Below are 19,561 nucleotides of genomic sequence, written 5' to 3' on the forward strand. Positions count from 1 at the left end.
TTGTGTGTGTGTGTGTGTGTGTGTGTCTGTCTCTCTCTCGCTCGCTCTCTCTCTCTCTCTCTCTCTCCCCCTCTTTCAGTGAGAAGGCAGACTCAGCAGACCTCCAGGCTGTCAGTGAGTGAAAAGCATTGTGGGTAATCCGGAGTGAGAGGAGAAACAGGGGAAGAGAACACTAACACTCCCAGAGAAGGGACACACACACACACACACACACACACAAACACACACACTGTGTATTAATAAGAATACAATATGAAATCAAATGGCAATTTGAAAAACAACAAACATCCCCAACATTAGTGGGAGATACAACGGAGGATGGTGGGGGGAGGGAGGAGAGTGTGATGGGGGGAAAAGGAGTCGTTTTTGGTTATCTTGGCTCTGATTAGAGACCTTGTTCTAGTCTGACCTAAAAAGTCAGCCAGTGGAAACCTCTGAGAGTTGTTTCACCCAGCCCAAGCCTTGGGAGAGAGATGCAGAGAGGGGAGGGAGGGAGGGAGAATGAGAGAGAGAGAGAGGTAACAGAGAGGATAAGAGCCAGGGATCAGGGTGGAGAGAGGGGGAGAGGGTGAGAGAGAGAGATCAGGGGGGAAAGAGAGAGGGAGAGAGAGGCTAAGAGCGAGTGACAGGGAGTGAGAGAGAGAGGAAGAGATAGAGATGGTGAAAGCGAGAGAGGGAGAGAGATGTTGTGGTTGGGGGAAGGGGTATGGTGGATGAGATACAGTAGGGGAGTGAGACAGATAAATGAAGCAGCATTGTGCGTAGGGGGGAGAGTTAAACTAATACTTTGTTTCATGGTCGTACAGCTTCTTTTTTTTTTTGCTCTCATTTTGCTCTCACACACACCCTCTCCCCCATCTATCTTTCCCCTTTTTTCTATCTCAAATTTTCTCTGTGATGGAGATTCATGTGTGTTCCACGGTGCTGCTATGGGAGGTGGAGGTTGTGGACTACAGTGTGTGTGTGTGTGTGTGTGTGTGTGTGTGTGCGTGTGTGTGTGTGTGCGTGTGTGTGTACAATATGTGTATCTGTATGTGTGTCTGTGTGTGTGTGCGTGTGTGTGTGTGGGGGGGGGGGGGGCACACAGGAAGGGTGTGGCTTCCCTGTCAGTCACCACTGTGTCTGACAACACCTCTCTGCCAACACCCACTCAATACTACTGTCCCATAACCTTTCATCTTTCACCCCTCAACATGCCCCCATGTCCATGCACCACCCACATGTATACAGACACACATACAGTACACACATACACATACACACACCCACACACACACACACTTGCACGCACGCACGCAGGCTCGCACACACACACGCAGCAAAGCACATGGCCATTGTCTAGTAATGAGGATGGAATGGAGGTAGCATGTAACGCTGGGCAGCTAGTAACAATGCCACAGGAAGCCGATGGAGGCAGTGCTGAAATGTGCCCGCGCCGCCCGTCTGAGGCAAACTAAAATAAGCAGTAAAAATAACCTGTCTGGCGTACCATGGCTATCTACACAGACAGGAACAACCCCACTGAGAGAGAGAGAGAGAGAGAGAGAGAGAGAGAGAGAGACATAGAGAGAGAGAGAGAGAGAGAGAGAGAGATAATAATAATAATAACTTTTATTTGTTATTTTATTTATTTGTATAATATATATATATATTATATTATTATATATATTATATATATATATTATATATATATTAGATAGAGAGAGACACACACACACAGGAGGCTGGGGGAGAGGTGATTCATCACAATACTATGACAAAATAGGCTACCATTTAAAAATATATATATTGTATTGATTGTCTCTACAGTAGCAGGTATGTAAAGAGCCGGCCTGCCCAGAGTTAGGCAGTGAGAACGTTGGGCTTGCTCTGTGAGAGGGTTTCTGAATGCCCTTTGTACTACCTGTGCTCTATTTAAATACCTGATATGTGGTCACTAATATAATACAATCATAATGTGAATAATTGCATTCGCATGCATATTTTAGGATATGCTGCTTATATACGGCATGGTCTGGTGTGCGCAGGGTGGTTTAAGGTTTGGGCACCCCTGGTTGAGGCTGGATGGTAGATGTATTCTGTCAGTTTGGTCTTGATTGCATTGCTGGTTAATCCCAGAGTTTGAGTAGGTTAGTAGTCATCCAGTTTTTTATTTCTTTAAGGCAGTTGATGAGTGACTGTGGGGGGGAGCGGTGTGGATGGTGCGGTGTTGAGATACAGCTGAGTATCATCAGCGTAACAGTAAAAGTTGAGTCCATGGCGGCGGATGATCTGACCGAGTGGGAGTATAGATAGTGAAGAGGAGTGGACCGAGCACCGAGCCCTGAGGAACACCATGGATGACTGGGACCGGGGGGGAGCTGGAACCATTGATGGTGACCAAACTGTTTCCGGTTGGTGAGATATGACTGAAACCAGGAAAGGACCGTACCGGTGAGGCCTAGATGGTCAGATAGGCGCCGGTTGAGGAGGATTGAGTAGGAGATGGTGTCGAAGGCTGCTGAAAGGTCAAGGGTTGGCTGATGCGGTGGGTGTCGGCAGCAATGAGGAGATCGTTGGTGACCTTGATGAGGGAGGTCTCTGTGCTGTGACGTGTTCTCAAGCTGGACTGAAGGATCTCAAAGAGCTCATGGTGCTGGTGGAGTTGGTCGGCCACTGCTCTTTCCAGGATTTTGCTGAGAAAAGTCAAGTTGGAGATCGGCCGGTGGTTGTTAAGATCATTGGGGTCCAGTCCGGGTTTTTTGAGAATGGGAGTTACTGAGGCAGTTTTGAAGCTGGAGGGGACTGTTGATGACATCAACCATAAGGGGGAAGAGGGTGGGTAGGCAGGCCTTGACTAGTGCAGTTGGCATGGCCAACTTAGCAACATGAGGGGCATCCAACAGGCAGAAGAAGGAGAGACTGCAGCGGGGGAGGCATGTTGCTGAGGGGGCAGCACCCTGAGGCTGAACTGAGTGTGTGTGGGGGGGGGGTGGGTGGGTCAGGTGCAGGTGCAGGTGCCAGGAGCTGTTGATGGATAGAGTCCACTTTACTCTGAAAAAAGTCCAGGAACTCAGAGCAGAGGTTAGAGGCACCTGCAGGTTAGGAGATGTCAGGGGGGCGGAGGAGGCAGTTGATGGTGGTGAACCTCTCTTGTGGGTGAGGAGGCCCTGAACAATGCTGAGTGATATTAAAACAGTCCAGGAGTGACAGGAAATCAGTAGCAAAGTTGTTGCTACTGGAGTCCACGTGTATGTTGAAGTCGCCAACCAGGAGCGTTGATGATGGCATGAAGCAGACAGAGGAGAGGAGGTCAGACAGGAAGTCCGAGGCAGAGGTATCAGGAGGGCGGTAAGATGAGGACTACCTGGAGCGGACGGAGTAGGCCCAGCCAGTGTGAATGCAGTACATTCAAATGATGGTGGTGTTGGGAACTGGCAGCTCTTTAACCGGGAGGTCCGCACAGTAGATGACCGCCAGCCCACCACCAGAGCTCTCTAGTGTCACCCAACAACATGGCTTCTTCAACCTGCTGAATATCAGCACATTGCAAGGCCCGCAACACATGATCTGACCTAAGAGCATGTTCGGAGCCCAGTACCATACATTTAGTTTTAGCGACATTCAACTTCAACTTGTTCTCTCAATGACCCATTGAGAAACCAGCATTAACTCCGGCTGCAGCGTGTCATTGACTCGCTCAGTGCTCTTTGCTGATACATACATAGTTGTGTCATCCGCGTAGATCGGCATATCTGCATTTTTGAATACATATGGCATGTAATTTACAAAAATAGAGAAGAGACCCTAGGCAGCTTCCTTAGGGGATCCCACACTGAACTGTTTTGATATTAGAAAGAGCACCGTTAAACATAACACATTGTTGTCTGTTAGTCAAGTAGCTCTTCATAAAATCAACAGCAAGGTCTCTGAGACCATAGGCCGATAGCTTCATGAGTAGCAGCTCATGATCTATGATGTCAAAGCCTGCACTGAAATCTAGGAGCACTACACCCACAACTGACTTTGTATCGATGTGTTTCAGCCAGTCATCAGTAAGAGATGTCAGCGCAGTGCTAGTTGAGTAACCTGCTTTATACGCATGCTGGAGGTCAGAGTTAATGTTGTTTTCTTCTGTGTGTGTGTGTGTGTGTGTGTGTGTGTGTGTGTGTGTGATTTTCCTCCAGAGTGCTGCAGCTGCCCCGAGCCCTGTCCTTGCAAACCTCCCCCCAGGAGAGGGCATGCCAGTGGGACCAGTCCCCCCAGGATTCTTCCAGGTACACACACACACACACACACACGCACGCACACACACGCACACACACGCACACACACGCACGCACACACACGCACACACACACACACACACACACGCACACAGACACACACACACACACGCAAACACACACACACAGAATCATACAGATATGGAGACTGAGAGACAGGAGGGAGGCAGACAGACAGACAACCAGACAGAAAGAAAGAAATAGACATACATACAGACAGACAGTCAGACAGACAGACAGGCTGGCAGAAAGTCAGGCAGACAGCAGTCAGACTGAGAGCGTGGGAGAGGGAGGACCATCTCTTCAGACCATCGTCTTACTCCTACTGTAGTTGTGCCGTCTATACATAACCTGATACCATCAGACGCAGCTGATAGTCAACAGCACAGAGTCTTCCCTGTAATGTGTCAGAAAGAAGCAGTGAAGTATGTGCGTGGTAACTTACACTCAGCAGACTGGCCTCAGGAAGCTTTGCGTCATTGTGATGCAAGTGTGGCCACACAGCTGCTTCTGTTTTATACGGTGTGTAAGTGTATGTGTGTGTGTGTGTGTGTGTGTGTATGTGTGTGTGTATGTGTGTGTGTGTGTGTGTGTGTGTGTGTGTGTGTGTGTGTGTGTGCGTGCATGTGTACATGTGTGTGTGGGCGGGAGGGCGGGCATGTGGGTGCATGCAAGCATTCGTTTGTGTGTGGGTTTGTGTATGCGTGTGTCTGTGCACATGGCACACAGTATGTGCGTGTGTGTTTGAGAGAGAGAGAGAGAGAGAGAGAGAGAAAGGCCAACTATCAGATTAGTAAATACAGATTAGAACCACCAGAACACATCGTCCCACAGCGAGAACACACAGCACAACCTTCAGAGCACTTTGTCTGAAACATTGCTCTCTCTCTTCATTCCATATGCGGTGGTCACTAAAACATTGCTGCCTGAGCTCTTACACCATTTTTCTTTTTTTTAATATGATTTTATCTTTTGTATTTTTGTTGTTTTTTGTTTTTGTTTGTTTTGTTCTCTTCGTTTTCTGTACAGTGTCCTTGAGTTTGAGAAAGGCGCTTTTAAATTAAATCTATTATTATTATTAGAGATAACCGAGTAACTTTATAGTCAAAACAGATGAGCAACTACTGTATATCAGCTGTGCATTTATTTCAGGGGTAAAAATACACACTTGTTAGTGAGCAACAGTTCTCTCACCATACCGTCCTGTATGTTGCATCACACATGAGGCCATAGGAAGAGAATCAAGCGGATCGACTGAGAAGTTGTTCTGTCGTCATTTGGCACTACAGATGGAAGGCTGAGGTCCTGCTTAATGTATCATTTTCTAAATGTTCATATCTTCGGCGGTAATGCCGGTAAAAAGGAGGAGTCTGCCTCAGCTGTGTTTGATGGCAATGTCAGAAGAGAGCTTAATGGTTGGGTGGACGGAGAAGGCTACTTTCCTAAGACAACGGTATCCATACTATTGACTACAAGAGAGGAGAGAGAGAGAGAGAGAGAGAGAGAGAGAGAGAGAGAGAGAGAGAAGAGAGAGAGAGAAGAGAGAGAGAGAGAGAGAGAGAGAGAGGAGAGAGAGAGAGAGAGAGAGAGAGAGAGGAGAGAGAGAGAGAGAGAGAGAGAGAGAGAGAGAGAGAGAGGAGAGAGAGAGAGGAGAGAGAGAGAGAGAGAGAGAGAGAGAGAGAGAGAGAGAGAGAGAGAGAGAGAGCGCGAGCAAGTGCACGTGTGCTTCAAGGCACTATGAACCACATCTTTTATGCCTTCTCAGTTCTCAGACTAAAGGAGTGGGCTGCTAGCAGATTGATTAAATGTCATTGGCAGTCAAACTCAGTAGCTCACGTCTGACACAGAGATCGATGGACTTCATGGCTATATTCAGCTCGGCTTTAAAAAAAGAAAAACTCCAACTTGAGTCAAAACAGACCCTTTCCCATGTACCCCCTGGCTGCTCACCTCCTCAGGCAGATCGATCATTGTCTTTGTGGAACCATCTTTGAAGATGATTCCTTGTCAAGGTCAATCTCATTCCTAAACACAGCAGACATCATCAGCAGTTAACGTATTCTCTAAGATAACCTACTGTGGCCATACTGAGAGATCAACCACCTACTGTGGCCATACTGAGAGATCAACATCTGTGTTTAGATGGTTTTGAGAACTGAAATAACACATGCACATGCACGCACACATGCACGCATACACGCACACACACACACACAAACACGCACACACACACACACACACACACACACACGCACATGCATGTGCACCCACACACACACATACACACACACACACACACACACATACAATCATCATTCATTCCTCTACTGTACCTATTCGCTTCCTTTTATTTTCCCAGTCATCCAGGATCAGATCTAAGTGACAGATTTTGGGGGGAAAGTATAGGGGAAAGCTTGATCTAATTCTGGATAGCAAAAAATATTCTGTATCATTCTAATTCCGATTTAAAGTTTAGAAGTACTGGGCCCTGGTCATTCACATCTCAATGTAGTAATTCATGAATTAATAAATTCAGTCAGTCAGTCAGTCAGTTACTTACTCCCTCACTCACTCACTCACTCACTTATTGAACTTTAGAACTACAATCTATTTTGAAGGAATGATGAGCACTTGAAAAGGTGACAGTCACCTGGAGTACATTGGTCTCACTGTTGATGATTCAGTCTCTCATTTATTGTTATACAGAGGAAAGATGAGAGGAAAGCATTTACTAGAGGGAATGGATGTCAAATGTAGGGAGACACCGCCCTCTAGCGGTGTGTTAGGGTACATCTTCTCTGTACCAAAACTAATGGTTGGTGTATGTCACAATGGGAAACCTGTCTGAAGTGTGTCTCTTTGAAGTGCACATGTGATAGCACTAGCAGACATAACACTCACATGTAACGACACACACATACACACACACACACACACACACACACACACACACACACACACACACACACACACACACACACACACACACTTACACTTGTCAATACTAAACCTACCCACAATCCATTTGATTCTTATCTGGTCATGTCATCCCTTCATCTCTGTCTTCCATCCATACTGGCTGTGCCCAGGAGGTTAGATGGAGGACAGGTGTATGAGATGTCTGTTTGTGGTCGAGAATAAGGTTTTATGTTTGTGTAACTGTAGCTTATTGAGTCGGTACTGGTATTTATATTGAGTTTGTGCTTTATCTCCACAGCCGTTCATGTCACCTCGTTACCCTGGTGGGCCCAGAGGTCCGCTCCGAATACCCAATCAGGTAGGACCACTTACGCCCCCTTCAGGCTGCGCATCGAACTGCATGTAATCTGTCCACCGATAAATCTGTTTTATCTTACTTTACTTGTGTACTTTTTCTTACCCTTAGAAGTTTGGTTTGATACATTGAAAGTGCAATTCAAAGTTAAGTTTGATAATATTCAAAATGCCAAAACCCCAAGTTGAAAGCACATGTTTACGGCATCTTAATTAAGAAGTTGATGGTGGAGGCATCATTCCTGCCCAGATGTTCTCTGTCTGGTTATAATCAGGGTGTTCTGTTTTAGGCACTTGGAGGAGTCCCTGGAAACCAGACCCTTCTACCCAGTGGAATGGACCCCACGAGACAGCAAGGTATGTTACACACACACACACACACACACACACACACACACACACACACACACACACACACACACACACATACACACACACACACACACACACACACACACACACACACACACACACACAGCTCAAAATGTAAGAGGAGCTATCGAATGCAGCTCATGATTCTGTTCTGTTCTGTTTTTTCAGTACATCCAAATATGGGCGGGCCCATGCAACGAATGACTCCGCCCAGGGGGATGGTCCCTCTAGGACCACAGGTATGTGATTGGCTGAGGTATCAAGGCTCATGAGAGACTTTCTCAGCCGGTTTCACGGACAAGGCTTAAGCCTAGTCTTAGACTAAAAAGCACCTTCAACAGAGATTTTACATTGAAAGTGTGATTTAGTCCAGGACGAGGCTTAAGCCTTGTCTGTGAAAACGGCCCTCTGTGTTCTTATTGTGTCAGACTATGTGATTATACTCGCATTTGAGTGTGCCGTTACAATTGTGTGTGTATGTGTGTGTGTGTGTGTGTGTGTGTGTGTGTGTGTGTGTGTGTGTGTGTGTGTGTGTGTGTGTGTATGTGTTTCTGCATTTCTCTTGTGGTTCTTAGTTGTTGTTTTTCTTCTAGTTGGGGTGATTAATGTGTGTTGTGTGTGTAGTACCAGCCCTGTGTTCTAAAGTAGTTTGACGGAGCCCTGCTTTTCTTTCTTTCAGAATTATGGTGGGATGAGACCCCCTCTCAATGCACTGGTGGGCCCAGGGATGCCTGGCATGAACATGTGAGTACTCTTTTCACAGTCACTGTTTTAAACCCCTTAGTTTTCGGAGCCAACTGTGACAAGTTTGGCACTGTTTGCAAGCTGGTACTAATTAGTAATATATGCTGCTTCTACCTCTCTTGTCTTGGACCCGGTCCTTCTAGAAATGTACTCCTTTCTCTTGAATATCCCCTTTGCTCTCATCTCTCTGTTTTTCCTGACTCTCTCTGGCAGCTAAATTACTTGTTTTTGCCAACACTGCTAAAGAGAGGATTTCACAATAAGGGAACTAAGAGAACTGAAAATGTGTGTGTGTGTGTGTGTGTGTGTGTTCTTGTGTGTGTGTTTGTGTGTGTGTGTGTGTGTTCTTGTGTGTGTGTGTGTGTGTGTGTGTGTGTATGTGTGTGTGTGTGTGTGTGTGCGCACGCGCGTGCCCGTGCATGCTTGTGTGTGTGTTTATGTGTATTCCAGGGGCCCTGGTGGGGGCAGACCATGGCCAAATCCTCCCAACTCCAACTCAGTGAGTACTCACAAAAACACACCAGTAGTAGTCACAAAGCCAAAAACCTTCACCTAATAGATGGTGATAATTAGATGATCAACTACCCCCCCCCCCCTCTCTCTCTCTCTCTCTCTCTCTAGATCCCCTACTCCTCAGCGTCTCCAGGCAGTTATGTGGTATGTACAGTAACTACAAGTTAACTAGGCAGTAACAGATGTATATTTGTTTGCATGATAGTAACAATGGCACTAACCTCAATATGACCATTTCAGGGTCCACCTGGAGGAGGGGGGCCTCCTGGAACTCCAATAATGCCCAGCCCAGCAGGTAGCGTATGTGTGTGTGTGTGTGTCTATGTGTACCTGTGTGTTTTGGTGTACAGTGGGTGTTTATGTAGAAATCCATGAAGTGAAGGTTCCCCTCCTTTTTTTGCATTGTCAGACTCGACCAACTCTGGTGACAACATGTACACTATGATCAACACAGTCCCTCCAGGAGGAAACAGACCAAATGTAAGACCACTCAACTCAACACCTCGACCTGTGTGTGTGTGTGTGTGTGTTCTTGTGTGTGTGTGTGTGTGTGTTCTTGTGTGTGTGTGTGTGTGTGTGTGTTCTTGTGTGTGTGTGTGTGTGTTCTTGTGTGTGTGTGTGTGTGTGTGTGTGTGTGTGTTCTTGTGTGTGTGTGTGTGTGTACTGTGTGTGTGAGAGTGTTTATTACAATGTGTATTTGTGGTACTCAGTTCCCCATGGGTCCAGGGCCAGACGGTCCAATGGGAGGGATGGCAGGGATGGAGCCACATCACATGAATGGCTCACTAGGTAAAGACTATAGACTCACATGATCTCCATGTCTGAACAGTATGACAGTACTAAGAGGTAGAGGTAAAGGAGGTGTAGAACTATGGCCAGTTCTTAATTTAGTCATTATTATTGCTTTCTCCCTGTATTAATATGTTTTGGTCTCTCCCACCTCTCTCTCTCTCTCTCTCTCTTGCTCTTTCCCTCTTTCCCTCTATCTCTCTCTCTCCCTCTCCCTCTCTCTCTCTGTCTCTGTCTCTCTCCCTTGAAGGGTCAGGTGACATGGACAGTCTCCCTAAGGTAAGAGAGAACATATACTCATGTACCAACCCTCTCTAGTGATTTGTCTGCGTTTTATGTGGATGTCAACATTGGTAGTAGGACTAACACATCTTCCTAAGTGGGTGTCCTGTAGATAATAGTGTGTTATCGTGTTGTTTATCCTGATCAGAACTCTCCAGGTAACCTCAGTATGAGTAACCAGCCTGGGACCCCCAGAGAGGACGGGGAGATGGGGGGTAGCTTCCTCAACCCCTTTCAGAACGAGAGTGTGAGTACACATCATTACTGTAACATACAGTGGCTGTGGCACTCTTGTACTCTTGCATATTTGCCTGGGAGAATGTGTTTAATAATGTGTTAGTGGTGCTAATTACATAGAATTGAAAGTGCCATTTTAGCATTATCAAAAGTATGCACTATCAAAAGCAATTAAGAAATGTAGATGTACGATGAACTTGGCTGTTTATTGACTCTCTACCTCTTTGACTCTCTCCACAGTATTCTCCGAACATGACGATGAGTGTTTGAAGGCTCCAGGCGGCTGGTCAGTCAGTGGTGTGGATTGGTGGATTGCATAGAGGCAGGGTGTGATGTCATCTTGTGTGGTGGCTCTTCCTCTATCTGTCCTCTCTACCAGGACAGGGGACCCAGCCAGGCCTTCCCCCTCCTCCTGGCGTCTTACCTGTGTTTTCTCTCCTCTCCTCTGTTTCCTCTCCTTTTTCAACTTGTGACCTTACTTCATCCAGCGACACCGTCATCACACTCTGAGACTGTACAAAGGAATCCCATTCAAACAAACCTGGAGAGAGAAATGCTCTGTATTTATATTATGTATGCAACTGTGCACACACTCAAATGTGCTAAAAACACAAAGCAACATCCGATTCTCCACCATCTAGTGGAAAAGACACCGAAAAGAAACCTGAGTTAAGAAAATGCAGGCCAGTTTCCCCACAAGCATATTAAGTTATTAGGAGTATTGAGATTCTTTTTTTTTTTTAGATGACATTGACATGATGGAAATTTGGCTTGGTCTGTGGATTGACTGAATAGGACTGAAATGCCAACCCCAGTCTTCGTTTGGCTAAATATGATTGAAATGCCAACCTCAGTCTGCGATTGGCTGAATAAGAATGAAATGCCAACCTCTGCCCTGATTGGATATCGTCATGAGAACCTGGGATAGTCCCCATGGAAGCCACTTAATATTTTTGCTCAACACCCTCTGTCCCCTATTGGATGAAGACAATGACAACACCAGACTTTGGTTGGAGAGAGATGACATCTTGGATGATCACATCAAACACTGAAACTACCATGAGAATCCATCTAGAGCTGTTCTCCTATGTTCACCCCAACATGGAATTAATTATGTTGACTGTACAAACAAAGATACTGTATAAAGAATGGGGAGAGAAAGAAAGATGGAGAAAATCATTCATTTGATGACTGTACATGCAGATTATCTGCTGTCATTTTGTGCAGTGGGGGATTTGATTTTAATGATGTTTTGAATATTGAATGGTTTCAGACAATGTGCCTGCTTGTCTATTTGTGCACTGTATGAGTGTACTGTGTGGATAGGTGTGTATAGCAACACATGGAACATATTAAGATGGACATCAAGTGATTGCACATGTGAGATAGATAGAAAAGAGGGAACTCATCACTTCTTCATTTTAAGCATCGAGCGTCAAGAGGAGAGACTGTAGATGGAGAGAATTAATAAATAAATACATCTAAGCTGTTGACATGGATCGTGGGGGGTTTTGTGTCAAGACACTCTTAATAAAATGCAGTTAATTCTCTTAATTTATTATGTATTGTCATCCGGAAAAACTGTGATCTTATTGTGCTTTTGAGAGTGTGAGTGTAGTGGGAGGGTGAAACAGGCTTGTTTTTTTTTTGCTTTTTTAGAATCTACAGCCCAAGTTAGATTATTAAATGGATAGTTCAATCTTAAATCAAATGACTGTGATTTACCATATACCTACACATCCACACTATATGTAATAAAGTGTCTTTATGTATCAACTGGAGTAAAGGAGATACAAAAGGAGTACAAAATCACACATGTGGTTCCTTACCCTGAAATAAGTCTATGGACAAGCACTTCAATCCACACTTTGGTTCTGCTTACCTGGGCACTGTAAGTGCTAACTAATAAAATGTTTTGCCCAAAAAATATGGAAATCAATTGACCTTAAATTGGACTCAGCGGTGCCTCCAATGTAGCGAACGGGACTAACCACAACACCAAGAGAGTTAACTCCCTTGGTGGAGCTGCTAACGGGCCTTATACAGGTTCGTTACACTAGCATGTTTCAAATTTCATGTCAAAATCATCTCAAATTCTCTGAAAAGACTCAATGACTTAATTTAAATGACTGGGATGATTTAGGCGACATTTCAACCATGCTAATTCCAGGTCCATTGGCTTCCAATGGTTTTTGGTTAGAAATGCTATAAGTTAGCAGTTAGTGACAGTGCCTAGATATACAGAATCAAAGTATTGCTTGAAATCTATTCTTGTCCTTAGAATCAGGAATGGAACCGAATGTGACAGGGTCTGGTGAAAAAGTTCAAGGTCTTTTTTATTTTATTTTATTTTTTACAGATTATGAAAGTGCAGATTGTAAGCTTTCACATGATGTGTCGTACAAATACAAAACAGACGTGTTTGCTACCATTGCGTTGGTAGCGAGGTAGCAGCTAAGAAAGAACATCACTATGAACATCTAACTGCATGTTTAGCACATCACAACATGCTGATAGAACATCAACATGCTAAAAAAAACATAACTACACATAATTAAATTATCACACAGTCCTTGCTTTTGAACACGTCCTGAAGACGTACATTTGTTTACAAGCCATGTATCACTAAACCCAGTAGCCGACAGCAGATGATACAGTGAATCCAAAACATATTTTTTTGGGGTAATTTGCGTGACTTGAGATTTGCCGACATGCAAACCTGTTCACCAGACTGTGTCACAAATATTATGTGATTTTGTATTTTGGGTGAACTATCTCTTGAAGGTATGTAGTTCAGTGGAATTTTTATTTTAGAGTGAATTATCCCTTTAACATATTTAGTTGGCGAAGGCTTGTGAATTGTACTTTCCCCTCCCTTACAACAAATTGTAATGCTCACAAATTGAACTCTATTACTCTAACTCTGTTGACACTGTGTTTTATGTGTATTATTTAAGAAATGGTGGAACATATGAACATATGTAAAGGGGGAAGGAGAATGGGGGGTTGGCACACCATCAATTGAAACTACAGAGACGTTTGTTTTCATGTGAGTTGGAATACTGTAAGATGCATTTGTACATTTGAACTTTCCACATTAATTATATTTCCTGTCGGTTTCCATTTTGTGCTGTGTTCTTTTCTTTCTTTCTTTTTTTTTACCTTGTGTTACCATTTTTTTGTAAATACACTGAGAAGTACAACATGGGTTTTGAATATGCTGGTATAAAGCTTCTCTTCCCTCATTCAACATGTCCTGGACTATTATTTGTGTGTGTGTGTGTGTGTGTGTGTGTGTGTGTGTGTGTGTGTGTGTGTGTGTGTGTGTGTGCGTGTGCGTGTGTGCGTGTATTTATTTGGGGGGGTGTATTTGGGTGTGTGTGTGTGCGTGTGTGCGTGTATTTATTTGGGGGGGTGTATTTATGTGTGTGTGTGTGTGTGTGTGTGTGCGTGTATTTATTTGGGCGTGTGTATTTGGGTGTGTGTGGGCACTTGTGTGTTTGTAGAGAACAGAATAAATTGATTTTGGTGGACCTCAGTAGGCCTAATCATAGTCAGAGTCAGCAGGAGAGATTGATTACCCCAAACAGCTGTTGTTGAGGGAGTTATTTTTACTACTATTAAAATAACAACAACTGTAGTTACATTTTAATTCCTGGAAAACACAAACAGTAGCCACGCCTTTACCCTCTAATATGCCCGCTTTCAGTGAGTATGACCTTTAATTTAATATAGATATGACTATCAGACAACTTTAGTTGTTGCTCAGTATGAGAGGACAGAAAGGGGCGGTCGGGTGTCTGGCTATGTTGACAGCACATCATCCATTCAAGGGTTAACAATTCCACTGCAACACCCCGGCTACTTTTATATAACCACTCCTCTAGGAGGCAGGAGCCTCAGAGCCTCTGTAGTCCCCAGGATCTGTCTTGTCTATAGTAACTATGGCCATTCAGCTGGTTGTTGGTCTCCTGGCTCTTGCCTCCCTGGCTGCTGCATCTGAACCGAAGTGTGAAGACCTGGTCAAACCCCTCATACTAGAGGACCGTAGCCCGGTAAGTGTGTTTTGTCATTTGTTATCAGCTGACTATATTCAATCGGGCCTGGTATAAATGCCAATACAATTCTATACTGTTGTGGATTTAATTCATTCTTAGTAGAAGTTTGATATGATGCATGTTTGTGTGCCTATCAAATATTGCAATACTCATAGTTTAACCTTAAACATACTTTAAACTGACCACTCTCAGTAGTAAACAACATCCTTAGGAGCAGGCACATACCATATCAAGTAACAGTGAGACCAGTTTAACTCTAAAGACATAGGAGCCTTGCCCAGTGGTCAGCAGGGTAGAATAGCATGGACACAGGATAGAGCCATGTATGGGAACCAATGTCAGTATTGTAAGTTACGAGGTAAAGCTATTCCCTCTCTGAGAACAAGTATATAAGCTGTAACAAACATCAGTACTAGGCTCGGCATCCCTTATGCCGCAGCCAGGCTCGGCATCTCCTATGTCGCAGCCATGCTTGAAGCTTGGACTTAACAGAGCATGCTGCCTGGGAAACATCTGCACAAGAGAATGTAACCCAGATCTGCCTAATACAATGATTACGATTCAACCTTCTCTCTGAGTCATCAATATATCATTTCCGGCCACCTGACTAAGAAAGATCTCCACATATCAAAGTTCTTGAGTAGAACTTATAAAGCACAAAGAGCTTAAATCAATTGACTCAAATGAGGCCTTTTATTAAGCAACATTTGTATTGGTATTTATACAAATAAGGGGTAGGTCGAGTTAGGCTATAAGCCTTGAATTGTTATGTAATTGATTGCTGAAAGGGCGAGTACACTCAAATTGCAAAAACACACATTCCTTACCGTAAAAGGTATAAGGTAACAGAAGCCCTGTTCCGTCTCCTTTCACAGCTGTCCTGCATAGCGCAGTCAGCAGGGCAGAGCGCATAAGAACTGCCCCAGACTCCGAATATCGCTACTACTAAATATAATTCCACAACTGGACACTACTTAATTTCCAATCATAGTGGAGGTATGATATGCAGATATATATATATATATATATGGTATATGGCAGTCTCACACGCCTGTCTCGTTCAAATCACGTCTACTACGTTCCATTTCTGCATCCAGTTGAATGCGTGATTCAATAAGCCCGGGGCAGCCAATATAATTCCACAACTGGATAGTACGTTGTTTCCAATCATAGTTAGCTAGATTGCTTACTTAGCTAGCTTACTTACTTATCCAATGTACTTTTTGTGATATAGACATATTACGGAGCAGTGCACACACACCGTCTTCTTTCACAGCTGTCCTGCATCGCGCAGTCTGCAGGGAGAGCCTGCAGTGCAGAGTGCATAGCAATATGTCCAATTGAGTAGTTCTCCCATACTGTGGGACTAGTATAGTATGTTTATATCAACGGTAATCAAGTGCTTTAGTTGGCGAGCGAACTTGGTGGTAAGCATAATAGAGTTGACTCGCTGGAACGAGACAGGCGCATGAGACTGCCATATACCATATATATATCTGCCATATCATACCTCCGTTTTATATGTATTCATCATATTTTTCAATATCAAACGGAGGTATGATATATGGCAGATATATATATATATATATAATTGTCGGGGATTTCGGTCATGTGTGAGCGGTGATAATGCCCGGTTGACACGGGTCGGTATTGCATGGAATTTACAGGGAACTATGTGTGAAAGGGGCTTATGGAAGGGATAGTGCAGCTTTTGTAGAATGACTTGTTTGAGAAGACTTGGGCTTTTTGGGCTTCATGTTCAACAACAGGGTAACAGCTAACTGTGATTTTCTGATATGTGAATTGCAGATTTATGGCAAATGGGTTCTTCATGTCGGAGCCGGGGACCACCCATCTTTCAAGAATGCCATGATGGCGACGGTGAAAAGCTCCTGGATCGACATTTCCCCCCCATCTGCCAATGGAGTTGGGACCATATACTGGGCAGACCACTTGTAAAATCTTTTGAGAATCATACTAATCTTTAGCAATTACTGGAAATCTGGGGAAATGTATGGCTTTGGAGAACTTAAATGAAGAAAGCTATCTTATGCCATGTTATTGTTGTGGATTTAATTGATTCTTAGTTTAGATGTAATTTAGAATAAGCACAGAGAGCTTAACCAATGGCTTAATGAGGCCTTTAGTTACATGAGATCATAGCGAAAATAGTAGAGTCAAAAAGCCCCCACGTGAGGAGGGACACACTCCTACTATTTATAAAAGGATGCTTAAGAGGTCACTAATCTGGGTAACGAATAAATAAATACAAAATAAATCTGCGCCACTAGTTATTGCGCAACAAGTTATTGGCACTGTCCACAGGAAGGAAAGGGAGGATGGGCTCCATTATACTAGTGTATCCCAGAATGTAGAGACATCTAAATGGACCAGTTCGCCTACAGAGCCCACAGGTCCACAGAGGACGCCATCGCGACGACTCTCCACGCCACTCTATCCCACCTGGAGAGGGGAAACAGCTACGCGAGACTGCTCTTTGTGGACTTCAGCTCCGCCTTCAACACCATCCTTCCAGACAGGCTAGTGACCAAACTACTAGACCTGGGTCTATCACACTCTATATGTGCATGGATCAAGGACTTCCTGACCGACCGCCCCCAGAGGGTGCGGGTGGGCCCCCACACCTCCTCCACAGCCCTCAGACTCAGCACTGGGTCCCCCCAGGGCTGCGTGCTAAGCCCCATCCTCTACAACCTCTACACCTACGACTTCACCCCCGTCCACCCCAGCAACTCCATCGTAAAGTTTGCAGACGACACCACCGCGGTGGGATGCATCTCGGGGGGGGACGAGGCGGCGTACAGGGATGAGGTAGAGCAACTGAGCAAGCTGTGCAAGGTTAACAACCTGCTGCTGAACAAGTCAAAGACCCAGGAAATCATCGTAGACTTCAGGAGGAAAAAGTCCGAGATCCAGCCCCTGCTCATCGACGGAGAGAGCGTGGAGAGAGTCTCGATTCCTGGGGATGCACATGCGGGATGACCTGACCTGGAAGGACAACACAAAAGCCACCATCAAGAAGGCACAACAGCGGCTATACACCCTGAGAGTCCTCAGGAAGGAACACAGCAAGCAGGAGATACTGGTGACCTTCTACCGCGGCGCAGTGGAGAGCATCCTCACCTACGGCATCTGCAACTGGTTCTCCAGCTGCACAACAGCGGAGAGAAATGCGCTACAGATAGGGCTTTCACACCGGCAAAGAACCGTGCCGGTTCGCGTTCGCGAACCAAGTATGGAACCGGCCGGCGCGTTCAGACCGAAGCTCAATTGGTTCGGAACCTGAAAAGTTGGTTCGCAGCGGGCACCAAAAAATTGTGGTTCTCAAGCGCGAACCAAAACGTAGAACAGTCACGTCGTCAGTGGGTGTGTCCTATTCTAGGCTGCAGAGACCAGCAAGGAGGAAGTAGACAAAATGTAATCTAATCTAAATCTAATCATTAGTGATCAAAAACAATATCAAAAGTGTCATTATTCTCTCTATCTTCCTCACATGCTCAGCAAACACACACACGCACACACGCGCGGACATGCGCGAACGCGAATTTCGTAAGCCATTTCTATTCCAGTAATGGAGCAGCTGATTAGTAAAAGAACGCATATAGAAAGTGTCTTTTGTTTTGTTTCACAGAAAATTGTGTTTATTTCAGACACTGTAGTAGTGGAAGATATTATCCTCTTTTCCAGTGAAGTAGCTGCCATCTAGTTGTGAATTGTTTTGTTTATCCCGCCCCTTCATCACCCAGCGTTGATGACGCGGATGGTTCAGGTTACACTGGTATGAACGCGGGCTCGTTCGCCAGACAGCACCAAGGTTCAGAGGTTTCCGAACGCGAACGCGAACCGGCACGGTTCTTTGCTGGTGTGAAAGCCCTAAGAGAGTCGTGAGAACAGCACAGAAGATCACCGGCGCCCCCCTCCCCTCTCTGGAAGAGCTGTACAACACACGCTGTCTCAGGAAGGCCTCCAAGATCTCCAGGGACCCGACCCACCCTGGGTACGAACACTTTACCAGGCTGCCCTCGAAAAGGCGGTTCAGGACCTTGGCCGCAAGGACAAACAGACTGAAGAACAGCTTCTACCACAGGGCCGTCCAGGCCCTGAACACAGCAAAGACCTAGGTTCTGGGCCCTGGACAGTCTGGACGGATTGATGGCAGCTGCTGGACTGAAAAAATCAGGTGTAGTGCTGAGGCACAAACATGTACATTTCAAGCCTGCAAACTGCGACACTTTAAATAAATGTGAAATAACACTATTGTGCAATATGACAACCCTAGTCGTCTATCTGTACAGTATAGTGGTTAGTGTACATAGCCTTTATTTATGTAAACCAGCTCCTTCCCTTCTTGTGATTTAAAAAAAAAAAAAATAAAAATAAATCTTTCCTAACACCAGGGGAGCCACCCCTCCTAAATTTCGTTGTTTGGTACCTGTACTGTAGCAATGACAATAAAGACCATTCATTCATTCATTCATTCATTCAAGTTGTACACTCATTATTCTCAACAATGTGTACACTCACGTCTTTTAATTGACCATACAGCAAACATATTTTCTCCAACATTATTGACACAGTTGCTATATTACACTGGTCAGATAATAACAACGTTATCCTTGCTCTTTAGCACTAGTGGAAAGTGCCTGAATGGAGTTGCCAATGCTACCTACTCTGGAGCCTCCTCCAGAATGACATGTAAGTAATCAGGGTTTCAATGGAAAGGAGACACAACTATGCTGTTTACCAGGTGTTAGTATGCATGCTGAGCAGATGTTTTCCCTGTGCTCCATAGTTAACATCAATGGTCACATTGTTGAAAACGATGGAAAATACCTGGAGACCTGCCCTGACTGCCTCCTGTCGACACACAGCTCTCTTCTGGGCACACCTGAAGGACAGATCAGAGTAACATACCTCCTTCTCTTCAGTGAGTTTTTTTTTATTATTATTTTTATTTTTTTACATATTTCTATTACAGTTTTAAACATACAAATGACAAGCACAATG

The 19,561-nt window shown here is 44.8% G+C and overlaps 1 protein-coding gene across 29 annotated transcripts in view; it reads left to right on the forward strand.

Moving 5' to 3' along the window:
- Window positions 1-11,855, forward strand: part of ssbp2a (single stranded DNA binding protein 2a) — a gene marked incomplete at its 5' end in the record, with an annotated part of 58,940 nt that extends 47,085 nt beyond the window's left edge. For 2 of the 29 annotated variants that reach the window (XM_080532065.1, XM_080532050.1), the window contains 13 exons: window positions 4,167-4,256; window positions 7,483-7,542; window positions 7,829-7,895; window positions 8,079-8,149; window positions 8,590-8,654; window positions 9,105-9,153; window positions 9,276-9,311; window positions 9,408-9,462; window positions 9,577-9,647; window positions 9,878-9,956; window positions 10,207-10,235; window positions 10,387-10,485; window positions 10,716-11,855. In XM_080532065.1, the coding sequence (XP_080388191.1) occupies window positions 4,167-4,256; window positions 7,483-7,542; window positions 7,829-7,895; window positions 8,079-8,149; window positions 8,590-8,654; window positions 9,105-9,153; window positions 9,276-9,311; window positions 9,408-9,462; window positions 9,577-9,647; window positions 9,878-9,956; window positions 10,207-10,235; window positions 10,387-10,485; window positions 10,716-10,745 (801 nt within the window). In that variant the 3' untranslated portion in view covers window positions 10,746-11,855. Of the gene's footprint in view, window positions 1-4,166; window positions 4,335-7,482; window positions 7,543-7,828; window positions 7,896-8,078; window positions 8,167-8,558; window positions 8,655-9,104; window positions 9,154-9,275; window positions 9,321-9,407; window positions 9,463-9,576; window positions 9,648-9,877; window positions 9,957-10,206; window positions 10,248-10,386; window positions 10,486-10,715 lie in introns of all 29 variants that reach the window. The other 27 variants (XM_080532047.1, XM_080532059.1, XM_080532062.1 and 24 more) reach the window with 25 other exon arrangements.
- Window positions 11,856-19,561: the final 7,706 nt, after the last annotated feature.

Source organism: Nansenia antarctica (genome assembly GCF_963989245.1).
Source record: "Nansenia antarctica genome assembly, chromosome: 5".
In the NCBI taxonomy this organism is placed as follows: domain Eukaryota; kingdom Metazoa; phylum Chordata; class Actinopteri; order Argentiniformes; family Microstomatidae; genus Nansenia; species Nansenia antarctica.